At 41.0% G+C, this 14,922-nt stretch overlaps 2 protein-coding genes across 2 annotated transcripts; both read right to left on the bottom strand.

The window, feature by feature from the left end:
• Positions 1–803: 803 nt before the first annotated feature.
• LOC104829347 (beta-microseminoprotein-like) lies at positions 804–3,460 on the bottom strand. Its single transcript, XM_010563527.1, has 4 exons — positions 3,452–3,460; positions 2,973–3,081; positions 1,611–1,716; positions 804–933 (listed from the first exon to the last, which is right to left on the bottom strand). Exons 1-4 carry the CDS (start codon positions 3,458–3,460, stop codon positions 804–806), a joined length of 354 nt encoding a protein of 117 aa, XP_010561829.1.
• Positions 3,461–13,199: 9,739 nt separating this feature from the next.
• LOC104829327 (beta-microseminoprotein-like) lies at positions 13,200–14,922 on the bottom strand. Its single transcript, XM_010563489.1, has 3 exons — positions 14,850–14,922; positions 14,211–14,313; positions 13,200–13,329 (listed from the first exon to the last, which is right to left on the bottom strand). The coding sequence occupies exons 1-3, from the start codon at positions 14,920–14,922 to the stop codon at positions 13,200–13,202; spliced, it is 306 nt and encodes a 101-aa protein (XP_010561791.1).

Raw genomic sequence — 14,922 nt, forward strand, 5'->3', positions numbered from 1 at the left:
TAAAGATTATGAAGCAGTGCTCCTAGGGAGAGCTTATACTGGCAAGTGTATCCCTCTCAGTTATTGTCTGTGGATTTGCCAAACTCTTCCTTGTTTGAGCCCAGTCCAGATCCTGCCTATTGACTAATTTAATAACTTGAAGTTCTTAAGGACCTTTTATTTTACCCAAACCCCAGGTTGAGGACTGGGTCTGCTGTGATGTGGGTACAATGGAAGTATAGTGCTGGGTTAGGCTGGGTAGCTGTTGGTTCTTGTAGTCCATAGGTTGGGGGCTTCAGTGAGCCATATAGGACAAAAGATCATCAAATAAGACATTGTCCTAGAAAAGAGAGTGTTCAGAAAGATCTTTTTGAGTTGCTTTTCATTTCTTTCCCATGTTTTTTTGGAATGTTAATTCTTTAAGTTTCCATCCTCAAAGAAGAAAATCAGTCACATGAATTTCTGATGTTTCATCTGATTTTATTTTAGCTTTAAGATACAGCTGTGCACAGATAACAGAATATACTCCCTGGCACTGAAGCGTGACTAGAGAATAATTAACAGCTATTGAGGATGCTAAAAAATGTCAGCTTTAATTTCTGATCTCAAGGAAGGAACAAGTCAGTTCTTTCTTCATGGGGAAGCAGAAGGCAGAGAAAACAAGGGAGTCTTTTGTGAGTAGATATTCAGTTTTATTATGCGTTAGGTTTTATGAGTAGATTTCACTCAACAGCTGCATTTTTCAGTGTTTTTGAATTTGTGAGAGAGAGAACCCTTAAAACAAAAAAAAAGGAAATATCCTCCAAATCCACAATCCTGCTCTGTTAGCCCACCCAGTTATGGACTGGGCATTCTTTTGAGTGATCATCTTTCTCCACTACTTTATAAGTGCAGGTCTCCTTGTTGAAAATACTTACACACTTGTCTTCATTATAGCCAGCTGGTGTTGCAAAGCTGTCATTGGGAAAAGAAAGACAGAGGTGATGACACCAAGAAGTGAACAGTTTCCATTTCAGATGGCATCTGCACTTTTAATATGAAGAGGCTATACTGAGGAAGCGTTCAGGAGCAGAAAAGGGAGCTCACACAAAGCTCCCAGCTCAAATGTTATTTAGTCTCTGCTTAAGCAGGATGAGGGGACAGTTGTAGTTTACTGATCTGATTTACACTCAGGGGATGTTTGTTGTGTTTATTTGCTATGCCAATGTCATTGCTTTTTCTTTTCAACCACAGTATGGAACAAGAATTGCACGAGTGGTTGGGTGTCACTATAGGAAAAATTACAGGCAGGCCAGTATACCTTGAGCTGCTTCTTTGGGAAGATCTGGATTAGGACCAGTAGAAATTTCTTACATAACTGCGTGTTCTCTCTTGAATCAGTATCTTGCCTGCAATTTTAGCCCCAAGAAGAATTAAGTCTTCTTTTTTTTAATTAAGATTAATTTGTTAAATATGAGCTATATTAGTCAGAGGAACTTCTTGCGTGCACAGTGACAACAGTGTTGGGTTTTGTGACATGAAGTGAGTGAGAGAAGGGTCAGGGCTGTTTCTCAGGGACCCCTGTGTGAAGGGAAGTGGTTTGTGCTGTATCATGGCAGTGGAGGAAAAACCCACTGCTGCTCTGAACTCACCTGGAGCAGCAGTCAATTCCATCCCTGGAACAGGAGCAATCATGGCAGTCGTCGGTTCTCCAGTGGGAATCGAATTCATGCAGCTCTCCTTTTGAGTCACGGCAGCCTGAAAACGTAGTGTGCAAATAGCCTTCAGTGTCAGACCTATTACACTAACAAGGCTATTGCTTGTACAAAATGGGTGGGATCTTTGTTGGCTCTTTACATTAACATCCCTGTCTGGCAAACACGGAGGTTCCTGAACAGAGCAGCACTGCTACCATTCTAACACATGGAGAAGGGTATCCTGAATCGCTCTGTTTCCTGTGGTTCTCAGCAGCATCGGGTTTCCCTGAATAGCTCATCTTTAATTACAGGAATCAGAGCACCCAGCAGAAAGACAACTAGGCACAGACCTGGTCAGAATTAAGAAAAGGCTTTGACTTCCCCTGTCATTAACACCAACTATTGTTGACTCATCATTTAGAGCAAGACTAGATCTGCCTGGAAAACTTTTCCTAATCCTCAGCTGCAGGAAGAAAGCACATATTGTATATAAAGTTCCTGTCCAACAGTCACAGAATAGACTTCCTAAATAAGTGAACTGGAAAGCAGGATTTTTATCAGGATGAGACAAGATGGAATGGAGGATTTGGGGGTTCTAGGCTGTGTCTTTGCCTGTAAATATGTTCTGTTTCTTTGGCAATGGTAACTCATTTTTCTAGTAGTAGCACTAGCTTTCCCAGAAAAAGCTGTATTTTGGGGCACTTGGTTTATTTTGCATACCGGCACACATCAGCTCTTCTTGTATCCAAATAATTGCATGTTTCTTTTTTGAGCACTTATTTTCCTGCAGCTCCATTCATCTGTAGACTCATAGACTAGCTGTGTTCAGGAAGAGCAGTCCCAGAGTCAAGGGGAGCAGCCATTCTGTTCTTAAGAATTTGCCTTGGGATAGGGAAACAATGAGTAAATTGATCAGTGTGCTGAATACTTGCCAATCAGTTTCCTGCTTTATACTGACTACACACATACATAGAGAAAGGCCCTTCTCCTCCCTTCTCTGTATTTCTAAATACACTGCTATTGTGAAAATATGAATTATTACTTCATGCAGATGGATAAACTAAGCCTATGCTACTTCCCTGGACAAAATTCATTTGTAATTTGGTCTCTGTGATGCTCCTCAGGTAAACTCTTCTTTTTTTATAACATATTATAAATTCCCTGCTCTCCAACCCCCACCCCACCCCCATTTCCTAGTGGTTTCTCTCCACTGTTTCCACTTAGTTCTAAATTGTGATTGATTGCACAGAATGGACAAATCAAATCAGGCAGTGCTTGTGGTGATGTCTGTCAAGTTGAGGACAGTTGACTTCTCACCGTCATGCTCACCGTCAGACATCTCTGGCTTCAATGGCTGAAAGAAGCAATAAGCATTGGACAGTGGCATGCTAATGGTCAGAACAAGAAGGCAGGCCAAGATGGCTTTCTGAACAAGAAAGCAGAATTCAAACAAATACTTAAGTAACTATTAAGATGTCTTGATGATAAATACTACCATTAGAAATGGGAAAATACATTGTGGTTTCAAATCAAAATCCAATTGTCTTTTACAGTTTAGATACTTTAACATGCAATCAGGAATACTGAACCATTTCGAAGAAGCAGAGGCAGAGCATCATTTGGGAGGGGAAAAAAGTCTTTCCAAGCTGTTAAAATCAAGCATTGGCTGCTACAGGACTGGTAGACCCAGATACTGTTTGTGAAAGAAGTATGTTCTATTCCTTTCCCCTCCCCATTCATTTTTCTTGTCGTTATTTTCTTCGTAGGATTGGTCACCAACTGCCTCTGCCACTAACCTCACTCATAATTGTAAAAACTTCTTCACTGGAGTCTGAAGAACCCACTGGATGTTTTACCCTAATATTGAAGGATTAGGAACAAGCTGAAGAACTTTAGCTAAAGTTGAACACTCAAGACTTGGTCCTCCTTTGAGCAGAATGTTGGACCAAAGGACTTGCAGGTGTCCCTTCCAACCTAGATAATTCTATATTCTCTGACCTTTGTCAGCAGCTTTTTCTGAGAGTTCAGCTTAAATTCCTCAGCTAGTCTCTTATCATTCAATATTAGCTTGAAATGTTTGAAGGGCTTTCACTGGGGATATGGAGGAAATAAGTGCAAGAACTCTAGGATGCAATTAGCTGTGATGAATTTAAAATCTTGGTAATAGAGGAAAGGTAGACCAGGAGTGAACAATGACACACACCCACACATTATATATATGTGTGTTTGTTTTGGACAGAGTAGAACTGGTGACTTATAAAAAGAAGTTATACCTGAGAGATGAGAGGAGGAAAAACTAGCATTTTATTTTGCAGAAGAGGTTAAAACCCACAGAGCTGCAAATGAGTAAAAATCAAGATCATGTTTTAGAGTTTAACTAAATGTTCAGATGTTATCTAGACTTTTCACAAATATGAAGGCCAGTTCTAGGTTGAGACACAACAGAGCTGCTTTCTACCAGAAAAGAGATTATCTCCAAACATTACATATAAGTGAAAACAGGTTATAATAAAAAGCCTTAGCTGGAGTCCTGTTAGACATCTCCTGCCATATACATGCTGATATATTTTACCCAAGGTTCTTATCTGCCTGTGCCTATCTGCCTGACTTTTGCTCTCAAAACACAGAATTTACACTTTCTCCAAGTTGCTTAGATCTGTGAGTACTGAGATAAAACCAACAGAACCTCCTTTAAAATCTATAGCAACATACCGTGGTCTTTTACAGTATAAGATGTAAGGACTCATAATTCTTGCAGAATTATGAGGCTTCCAGTAAGGACATGGCCTGTAGGAAGCACATCTTCTCAGAGAACTTATATAGAGAGGGAATGTATGATACCAGTCCTTGAGCAGACTGAACATGCATGAATAACTCCAATGAGGTTTCTGCAAAATGACCTCATGGGGTGGATGTTATTAAAATAAGCCAGTTGTATACAGGAACGTTTGGTTCTAAAAGGCACTGAAGAAATAGGTGTGGCTTTTGTGCCACATTGGATCTGGAAGGCAGTTATGGGAGGTACTTTGAAAGAAATTTCAAGCCCGGAAGGAATATTTAGCACTCGCCCTGAGAAACCCATTAGAGACATTGTGGTTGTCACTCACAAAGAAATTTGCATGCTTAGTTTGAACCATCTAGGTTTTAAAAGAGAGGAACTTCGAGTAATCATTCAGCTTGCTTGTTCACCAGCTGAAGAGGAAAGAAGGCTCTTGTGGAAAAGGAGTGGTGGTTGGAAGGGTTACGTGTAAAGCAGAGTTTCTGTGGAGAGTGGCTGGCATCTGTAGGCCCTTAGAAAAGGGACCTAGATAACCATTTTCCTCCTTGTTCAGTTTTCCATCATGTGTAGAAGACCCATATGCTCAGGTCCTCTGTGAAAAAATAGACATCATATATTTTCTTCCTTAATCCTTGTGGCCAGGGAGAAATGGTTCCTTTTCTGCAGAGGCTGTACATGTTGGGCAGACACTTTCCAAGTGCTTAGGACAGTAATTTGATAGCAAAGGAGTCGAGTACAGTCCCCTTTTGCTTAGCTTTGATCTAGTTGCTTCAAATATTTCAAACTGTGTAGCCCTGGTAGGTGAAGAAGTCTTCCCCTTATTACCAGGGCTGCACAGTTTGCAATACCTGAACTAACTACTCTGACTGCCTAATTGTGTTGCCTTATTGTGTGGGTTTGGGAGTAGAGGTTGAAGTCCAAGCTGGGGTGGCTACTCCACATCTTCTATCAAAACTCCAGAGTTGAGAGCTAGCTCAGGAAGTCCATGTGAGAAAGCCAGCATTATTGCAATGCAGGTCACAGTGAGACCAGTACTCACAGGGACAACTTAGCTGGCTTTCAACTCAGTAGATTGGGTAAATCGGTTTTTCTTCAGTTACCAGAACTTTCTTCAGGATGGCAGAAAAGAGCTGAAGTGTTTGTAGGTGCTCATAGGTTTGATAAAGGTGCCCACAGTCAGCCCATCACTAATAAGTTAGATTTGGCAATGCTGATGTATACACTGCCCTGAAACAGGAGATGACTAACACCACAGCCACATGGCTCATGCCCTTGACTCCTAATCACTGGTAAACCAAAAAACCATGTCAGCCCATGAGTACAGGCACTGGGAATTTTTTACTGGCATCAACAGAGTCCACATATCCCCTTTGGATCTCTCACAAATATGCATGAAGCCAATTTAACAGCATCATTGTGTGTCAGTGTTTCAGAGGAGGTATTTCAGAGCATGTGCATTTTTCTATTAAAGGGGGAAAAAAGGCTCAGTAGGATAACAAATACACTGTGATCCTAGGCCAAAGCTGCCTTTTGTGTTGGTTGCAGTGAAGATGGGGAGAGTTCAGTCTCTCCCTTCCGATGTCCTGTTCCTATGCTGCCTGACCTAACTGATTTACATCTGTGGGATGGCTAAGGATGGGCCCTAGCTTTGCATGCCTGCTCTTTGTAATGTTTATGTGCTGAGAAATAACCATTTCACCTTGGCTGATGATACTGGGGGAAATACCAGAGAGTCCTGTTCAAGGTATTAGCTCCTCAGTGTCCTCAAAGGTAATCTGGAGCAAGTATTCCAAGATAGTTTGAAAGAAAAGGACCATCAAATCACACTGCCTTAATTCTGTTAATATTACTGAGCTATTTAATTTTTTTCATCTTGCATGTTTTGGAGTTTGCATGCAATACTTTGCTTGACAGGCATCCTGAAGAAGTTCTTGTATGTGAACAAAAGTCAGCAGATGCATAGTGATTTGTGATGCTGGTGTACTGGAGTGAAACTTGTGGAATTTGTTACAGCCAAAACCCAGTCAACTTGCTTGTTTGGTGCTGAGTGACAGAATGCATTTGTTGCACAACTCCAAACCCCAAAAATCCAGCCAATGCGCATGTGTGTTTTCTCTCTCTCTCAACTTTTCAGAGAAGCAGTGACCGCCCAGCTGTTCCCATTGCAGAACCCTCCCTCTTTTCTAGGTGCGAGCTATGCCAGGTATGGAAAGAAGTTCTTGCAAGCAGCTTTCTTTGGAATGCAGCAGGGAGCTACCTGTCTAAGCCTGGTCAGTGTCTAGGGACAGTAAAGAAGCTCTTTGCATGATCTGTGATCTCATGGGACCCTAACAAGATGCTGTGGTGCTGAAACCACTCAGAGCAGCAAACTCTATGTAGACAGTCCATTCATATGTTGATTATTGAGGTCAGTTGTGGCCCATGTTATGTTGCGTTTCTTCATGTTGCTCATGTGCAGGATGATAAGTGCCTTGCTTGTGTGGGGAACAGATATCTCCAACAGATACTGCTCTGTTGAAATCTCATGTTGCCTTCCCAACAGGTTTACTTCTTACTAACAACATTCTAAGAGTATCAGTGCTCTGCCTAATTCTCTGCCCTCTTTCCACTTATGCTGATGAACAAAGTATCCTGTTTCTTCCTAAGGTGGGGAAAAATCTTGGGGACTTTCCTGAAGGTTTACCTCACTATTTTACTTATTCATTCTTCAGCTTGGGTTTTTGGTTACATCTCACTGAGGACTACAGAGATAATGAAAGTAAGACAAGATTATCAGCCTTGGTTCTTCTGTATTTTTCAGTGCTGGGCAATCAACAAAGAGAAATACAGCATGATTTCAGAGCAGTAATGTTATTTAAAAACACCAATAAACTGGCTAATATCTATGAAAAGCATTACTCTATGAACAACTTAAAGCTAGAAGAGATGCACCAGAATGAAAGCAGTCCAGGAACCTTGTTTCTTAACCTAGCATTTCAGTACTACCCTCACATTCTTGAGAGGGAGCAGCTTTCTGCAGGAGAGAGTAAGTGCAGGACTCCTTATAGAAGATAAGTTCATCTATCCAGTCATTAAAACCAGTAGATTGACTACCACTGCCATTGAGAGGGGGAAAGCAAGAGGAAGCATGAGGCCTATCAGCTCACAGATCATAAGTAAACACAATTTTACAAATAAATTCGTCTTGACCTTAAACTGACAATGCTGTGTGTAATATACTTTGGTTTTACAATTGTTAAACAAAGTCTGCCACATTTGCGTGTGAGAAAGGAGAACTGTTTTAAGGAAAAGCACAAGCAAGCAGCACTAAAATATACAGTGCACTGTTGACACAGAAACATATTGTAAATGTGGCAGAAGGAAGTTTTACCTTGGTGGGAATATTTTTGTTAACTCTGAGGTTCATATACCCACAAGCCTCAAAGCCTATGCCCTCAGATCTCTCCTGGCACAGGAATTAGCAAAGACTTTTATTAATTTTACAGGCAAGGGGCATGGATGGTGTGAGCCACTTGTCCCAGGTAACATGTGGCATAGCAGAAATTTGAATTGACATCTCAATTCAAGCTGGGACGCCCAAGCTGGAGACAACAATGTCATTTCTCCCCTGATCTGAACACCCCTGTCTCCGTCCATATGTAGCAGAGTCCCCATCCCTGGGCCAAATTTCAGTTTTAATTCAATGCAATTTCAGTAGGATGAGAAACATTTCATTTTTTTCCCCATTTAGTTCTGTGGGTAAGCAAAGATCCTTCTTGCTAAGGCACAAAAGCATTTTTTAAAAACACTTGGTAATTCCTCAGCTCGTCTGGAAAATCCTGTCAGGTCATGATCCCCAGATGAAGGATTAGTGCTAAGCAAGGGACATAGAGACAGACAAGAAGATCTAAAGAACCAACTGCAAATGCCAGGCTGTGTTTGCAAGGACGAGACGTCCATCTCTGCAGTGTGGGTAATACTGAGGAAGAGAGCCACAGATACTATAGCAGTGAGGACAAAAGTCCAGAGGCAGTAAAACAAAATGGATAAGGACTGACAGAGCTAGCCAAAAAGAGATCTCCAATTCATGGGAAATGCGGTATTTCCTACACTTCTATCAACTCAAGCCATGTGGTAACAAAAAGATCTTAGAAATCTTCAGTGAACCAGAAAATGACAAAAAAGTTTATTCCAGAAATGAAAAAACACAGTGATTCCAAACACAGCTTGTTATCCCAATCCTGCAGCTGATTAGGCAAATGAAGATCGTAAGTCTATGAAAAGACTTTTTGATGGAGGTGTGACTTAGGGATTTAGCTATAGGAAGGGTGGCTGGTGGGAGTGTTGCTGTAGTTCTTGCCACTGGTGCCTCTGGCTTTGTGGAACTTACATGGTGCAATAGTAGACCTTGCTCTGGCCACACTGGCATTGGAAGTATGCCTTTGGTCCTCCAGGTGGTACTAAATTTGTGCAGTCTTCCATCTTTAACACAACCTGCACATGCATGCACAAAATGAAAGGGGGCTTAACTTCAGTTTTATACTCTCAGTTACCTAGTTCAGTGACCTCTGAGCTTTTTGGGGGGAAAGTCAGTTAATTCTGTGTATACCCCATCTACACTGTATTTCAGCTCTATTTAGAGCACATGAGCTTTTTTCCATTCATATTAGTCACTTATTCCATGAAGATAAAATGCAGTGGTTGGATATTATTGCTGCATGGACTCAGAATAGTCTAGGGTGGGGAGGGCAGCCACAGAATGCTTCAGCCAAATATATGGGATATCTTGGCTGTTGGGATCTTCTCTCTTTTTTTTCTTCTCTGATGTTTTCCATTGTAATGTATAAAATCCTGCTTCCTCCCATCTGTTGTCCTACACCCCTCCTGTCTATTCCTGATGGGCAGCAACTAGAACAGAACAACATCAAGACAGCTGTTATGGCTCTTATCTCTGGCATGTTTCACCAGAACTGTGCCTGGCCTGTTTAGTTCATAATAATAGTATGCATTACGTAGTGGTGTCAAGAAGAAAGCCCAGGAAACACTGCTGTAAAAAACCTGCAATGTCTGGGACTACTTTTTGAAAGTGTTTTAACAGTTACTGAGAGCATACTTGTGCTAGGAGAATTGCTTTCCCCCTTTGAGAAAGCAAACAGGAATCACAGCACCTGAAAGGCTAGAACAGTTAACAGGCTTCTTGTGATTTTTTTCACAAAATGACAGCTAATATTTTATTTTTGTTATTCCTTCAAATGTGAAATAGGTTGCAGCTCAAATGCATATATGGTATTGCCATGGTGCTCTGATCACATACTTGTCAACAGATTGACTCCGAGTGCTATGAAATCTTAAGAATCTGAAATTTGGACTTATTTTCATAACAATGTTTTGTTTCTAAGGAGTTCTTGTATGGCCTGTCTGGTGTTCCCTGCAGGGTTGAATATAAAAGTGGTAACAACTTATTCTTCAGTGAAACAAGAAACATTTCAAATGAAACACAAAAATATTTCAGATTTGGACAGGTTCTGTTGGGATTTCTGAGGAAGTTACTGAGATTCGACTAGTAATCAACAAGCAGTTTCATTGCTGTGAAGGATGGAAAACTGAACTGGTGCCTCTCTATGTTTCTGCCCTACACATTTCCCTCATCTTTGGTGGTACACAAATAATTAAAAGGATTCAGAACAGAGGGTGAGTGATACATCATCCTGCTTTCCTGCAGCTGGATCATCTCATGAATAAAAAAAAATTATATCTATCTTACCTGCAGCAATGCTGTTAAGCATTTTCCCTCTCAGTAGACAGGCTTTCTGGTTTATAGCAAGAAAGATGCAAGATTCCTGAGCTTCATTGCTAAAGCTGTTTTATTTAGGGAAAAAAAGTAGTTTCAGTAGTGCCAGCTACTCTGGCAATAGAAAACCCAATACAGTTGCATGTTGAAACTAAAAGACCTCTTTTTTAAAACATCTGGAGGGAATTTCTGGGTCTCAGTGAAGCCAGACTGTACTCTGGAGCCTCTAGATCAGTGCTCTCTACATTTCCTTGCCTGGTAAACTCACCAGAATTCATTTTCTTGCTTCTCCAGTGTCAGCTCTTGTTTGTGCTGGGCTGTTCAGATTCTGCTTCAAGTACATGTGTGTGGTAGGGGAGGTGCCCTTGCAGTGGAAGATGGGCTTCCCCACCCACAGATAACTCCTGGAAGGATGTGCTAATCACATTGGTCAAAAATGCTGGTTCTTTCCAGTCCCAAAACAAATATATTAAGCATGAGATCCAGAGCCTGTGTTAGATTTCTTGTTTCAGTCACTCATGCTTTTACTGGCGCTGCCAGCAAATCAGAAATCTTCTTGAACTGAGAAAGTCATCTTCATCTGTAAGAAAATTGGCACCTAGATTCTACAGAAACTCTTGGGGTTCTAGGAGGTAATAAGGCTCCAAATAATAAATAAATAAACAAACAAATAAATAAATGTCCAAATAAGGTATTAAGTAGAGTGAAATTCTATTTAATTTAAAAGTGAACTAATTATCTGTAAATCACTGAAAATATGAAGTCTTACTGGGGAACTACTAATATTAAGAACATGAATGTGACATTATGAGATAATAAACTAATTTTCATAAGTTTTAGAAGAAAAATGTAGCCTTAATTTATAAGACTCTGGTAGGGAAAATCTTGGAATACTGAAATAATTCCAGTATCACATGACACAGTTCCAGACTACAACAAACTGGATATTAATCTTGATGTGTGCACTCCTCAGTGGTTTGAATTAAAAAATAATCCATGAGGAGCCTCCAAGTCACTTTTGTTAGCCATGAAAATGTTTATTTTTAAAATTAGGATTTAAAAAATAAATGAAACCAGATTTTTCTCAAGAAACAGTTTTGTGAGCTATTTAGGTATGAAGTCTTTGGAGCTCCATGCTCAAAATTTTACTTCCCCTAAGAAGCTGCAGCTGTTTGTTCTGTAAGCAAGAACATTCCTTCAGGTACCAGTTGAAGCTGTGTTCTGTGTAATTTTGACATGAGCTGGCAGAAAAGGGGAAAAGTCATTCAGGACAAGTTTCAAAACTGTTCCTCTCCTGCAGGATATGAAAACTCTTTGGAGAAAACTTACCTTAGGACCTTAAGCAATGTGAGAACATTCATTTCCACAGGCTGCTGTGGAATGGCACAATTATATCAGCAAATGGAAGTCAGATTTTAAAAACACATATGCAAATTTTTATACTGGAAAAAGCTGAAGTGACTCTAATTCTGGCCCCTCATATTTTTTTCAGCCTTGCAGGAACCAATTGTACAGAAACACAGAGTTATTGACTGATATCCAGCCTGCAGTGCAAAGAACTTTAAAAGGCGAAATATGTAATACCAGTGCTTGCGAAATGCTTGGATATTTTCCAAAAGGAAGTATCTCAAGTGAAGCCATAAGAAAGTTTAAAACAATGTTCAGAGGCAAGTTACCAAAAACAAAGCCAGAGAAAACATACCACGTTAAACCCTTCCGATTTTACTGGTGATTTACAGAGCTTGAGACTGGTTGTCTTGAGAAGCAAGTACCCCTGCTGAATAAACACAGGCTGACAATTATTTTGGGCCAAGTGAGGATCCCTGCCCTAAGAGTGCTCAGCTGTATGTAACCTCATACTTTTACAAGAAAACAGACTTGTCATGATTATGGAGCATCATTAAACAGTCCACTTGTCCTGAAAGATGTGTTTCTTTTCAAACCATACAACTATTAACTGCAGACTGTTGTGGTTTTTTTAATACTCAATTCTGGAGCAAAGAGGCCATGTAGAAGGAGCATTTTATAGGGTATTGTTGCCTGGTCTCCTACAAGTGGGCAGATTTAGGATATTACCAATTGCCAGGTGGGAGATTCTATTCTGAAGCCCATCACTGGCTGGACTTCTCTCCCCAGGGAATGTGGGGAATTTTTATACTGAAGAGACAGAAGGCATCTGCTTTTTATTAGTACCTCAAGCTCTGCTACCATGAGGAAGCATGTCTCCAGGGGGTGATCTAGATCTCTTTTTCAGTTTGGGCAAGAACCACTAATGCAGCGCTGTGTGTGCAGACTTTCGGGGCTTGGAAGAGGACACCTGGCAGCAGGTCAGAGCGGTCAATGGAGAGGAACAGTCACTGCTATTGGGTGATGACACTGCTGAAAAGAAGGGGGAAAAAAAAAGGGAGAAAAATGATGATGGTCTTCCATCCTCACTGGTTTTTTCGGATGTCATAGTCATTAGCAGCATGGGTCTTGCCAAAATTCCTGCAGCATTTCAAGTATGCCCTGAGTAGAAGCCATTGTACAGCATGTCCCAGACAGTGCATCCCTTCCAAATGATAATGGATTTTGACACCTGGTGAGCTAAAATGTCTGCTCTGACCCTTGGCTAGAACAGAACCTGCAAAGCATGAGAGCAGCTTTTGCCAGGATACTGGTGCACAGCATGTAGGAGTAGTGAGGCGAACACATTCCTTTCTCAAAGGTGACATTGCCCCATGTTATTACATAGAAAGAACCATCATTATAAAGTGTTCCTGGATGTTTCATCTGGATTTATTGTATTCAAAAAAGCTCAGTGATACCAATGCAAGTAATGACAGAAATGAGACACTGTATCTGATTATGCATCTTGTATACTGAATTAGAACAATTAGGAGATTAGAAGTGAGCTGCTGAAGTACTCTCTCTTACAAGTTCTCCCATGTCTTCAAGCTTCTCTGTGATGGCAAAGCAATTCCACTGTGCAGAGAGGTTCAGAGCAGGTGGGTTGTTAGCCCACACGAGAATAGACGGGACACTCTTTTGAGGGGTCACTTTTCTGCACGATGTCGTAGTCACAGGTTTTCTTGTTGAAAACAACTTTACAGTTCTCTTTGTCATAACCAATAGGAGTATGAAAGCTGTTATTGGCAAAGAGAAAGCAAATGTTAGATTGAGAGCAATAAAAGATTCAATACTTCAGGGGTTCAGTGATTGTAGCTTGAACTAATGCTGAGAGAGATCTCTGAAACTATGGCTAAGACCAGCCTAGCTAGCTTGAGTGCCACACAGCTATAGCTCCCAGGGCCTCAAATGATGCCTTGCTGCACTGTGCCGTGTAGATGCACCAGTATGCTCAGTACTAGCATAGGGATTTCTAGCACAGCACTTAACAGTGTGATTTGGCATGTTTTATCTCTTTTCCATTAATTTTTCATTATTGCCAATTTGCTTAGAATGTAGTAGCTGTTTCCTGATAGATTGAGTGTCACCTGAGAAAAGGCGATGATCATAATCAAGCCATTTTGGCCCTTTGAGAAGGTAGGATTAGAGAAAAGGAGGATGTTGGAGATAGATGCTTCAGAGCAGAGCCCTGTTACTCTAGAGTCAGCATATTCACTGGAGAAAAGCACCTCTGGAAAGGGATTCAGATTGTCATAAGCTCTTTAGAGGAGCTTCACTTAACTCCCTTGTGGAATGAATTCCTTCCTACCCCCACTTTTGCCGCTAAGGAAAGACTTAATTGCAGTGTAAGAGGTATTCACAAGTTCTTCAAAATTAAAGGCAAGCACCAACTGGATGTGTCTGGAAGGGCCTGTGTCCACTCCCAGTCAGCAGAAAGTGAGCTAAGGTAAATACAGTCAAGGATTCAAATGATCAAGAGCTGTATGTGGCTTGCCCTAGCTCTGTGACATGAGTGAGGAAAAACTCTCTTGTGCCCTTAGAAACTCATTTATCCCCAGCAAATGGAAAGCTGTGGTCTTCCTATGGGCAATGATGCTACCAAAAAGTTCAAACTTACAGGGAGCAGCAACGCATTGCATCTTGGCTGCATCTGCATCTGAAGCAATTTTCTGTTCTCGCAATCTCTCCAAGGGGGTATAGTTTTCCATCCAGCATACAGCCTGCATAAGACAGCAACAAAACAAAACATGTTCTTTACGCTTCCACATAAAGGCTGAAAAGTTTAAAAATTATTTCAAGTTTTCTGAAAATGTTTTTCTTGACAATAGTAAAGTAGAAGTCATTTTGTTCTCCGGGTTATTACCCGGACTATTTTGAGAGCCTGAACTTGTTTCTTCTTCACTTGTTAGAGACAGTTTCAGTGTGACAGATCTGGGGTGAAAGAGAGCAACTAACCAGCCAGGCCTGCCACTTGGCACCAGACTTTATTCAGAATTACTCTTAACTCCTGCATCGGCTCCATGTGCTGGAATAGCAATAGCAACCTACTACCAATAGCAATAATATTGCTGCAACCATACTTAGTCCAGGGGAAGACTTTGTTTTTGCCTACTTTTGGCAACTTGGTCCTGGAACCTCCTATTCGTGCCTTTCTGATATCTCCTCCCTCCCTTGTATTTTGAGCCTTTCCTGGCAGCTCCACATAGAGACAAGCTACCACAGAACAATCAAGTGAGAGGACCTTCCCTATTCTTACCTTTGTCGGCCTCCCCTGGCTTGTTGAGTTTAGAAAAGCAGTATGCATCACCCAGGGTCACTATGATGCCCAT

This window comes from Haliaeetus leucocephalus, unplaced genomic scaffold, assembly GCF_000737465.1.
Source record: "Haliaeetus leucocephalus isolate CR32 unplaced genomic scaffold, Haliaeetus_leucocephalus-4.0 Scaffold168, whole genome shotgun sequence".
NCBI classification, from domain to species: Eukaryota; Metazoa; Chordata; class Aves; order Accipitriformes; family Accipitridae; genus Haliaeetus; species Haliaeetus leucocephalus.

Excerpts from the sequence above, each read along its gene's own strand:
- LOC104829347 (XM_010563527.1), bottom strand. Across the intron at positions 1,717-2,972 it reads GTCTGACGGTGAGCATGACG|GCTGCCGTGACTCAAAAGGA; the intron begins GTGAGAAGTCAA and ends CTACGTTTTCAG. Across the intron at positions 934-1,610 it reads GGAATTGACTGCTGCTCCAG|CTTTGCAACACCAGCTGGCT; the intron begins GTGAGTTCAGAG and ends TCCCAATGACAG.
- LOC104829327 (XM_010563489.1), bottom strand. The coding sequence starts at position 14,922 with ATGGGCATCATAGTGACCCTGGGTGATGCATACTGCTTTTCTAAACTC. Across the intron at positions 14,314-14,849 it reads GCCAGGGGAGGCCGACAAAG|GCTGTATGCTGGATGGAAAA; the intron begins GTAAGAATAGGG and ends TGTCTTATGCAG. Across the intron at positions 13,330-14,210 it reads GCAATGCGTTGCTGCTCCCT|CTTTCATACTCCTATTGGTT; the intron begins GTAAGTTTGAAC and ends TGCCAATAACAG.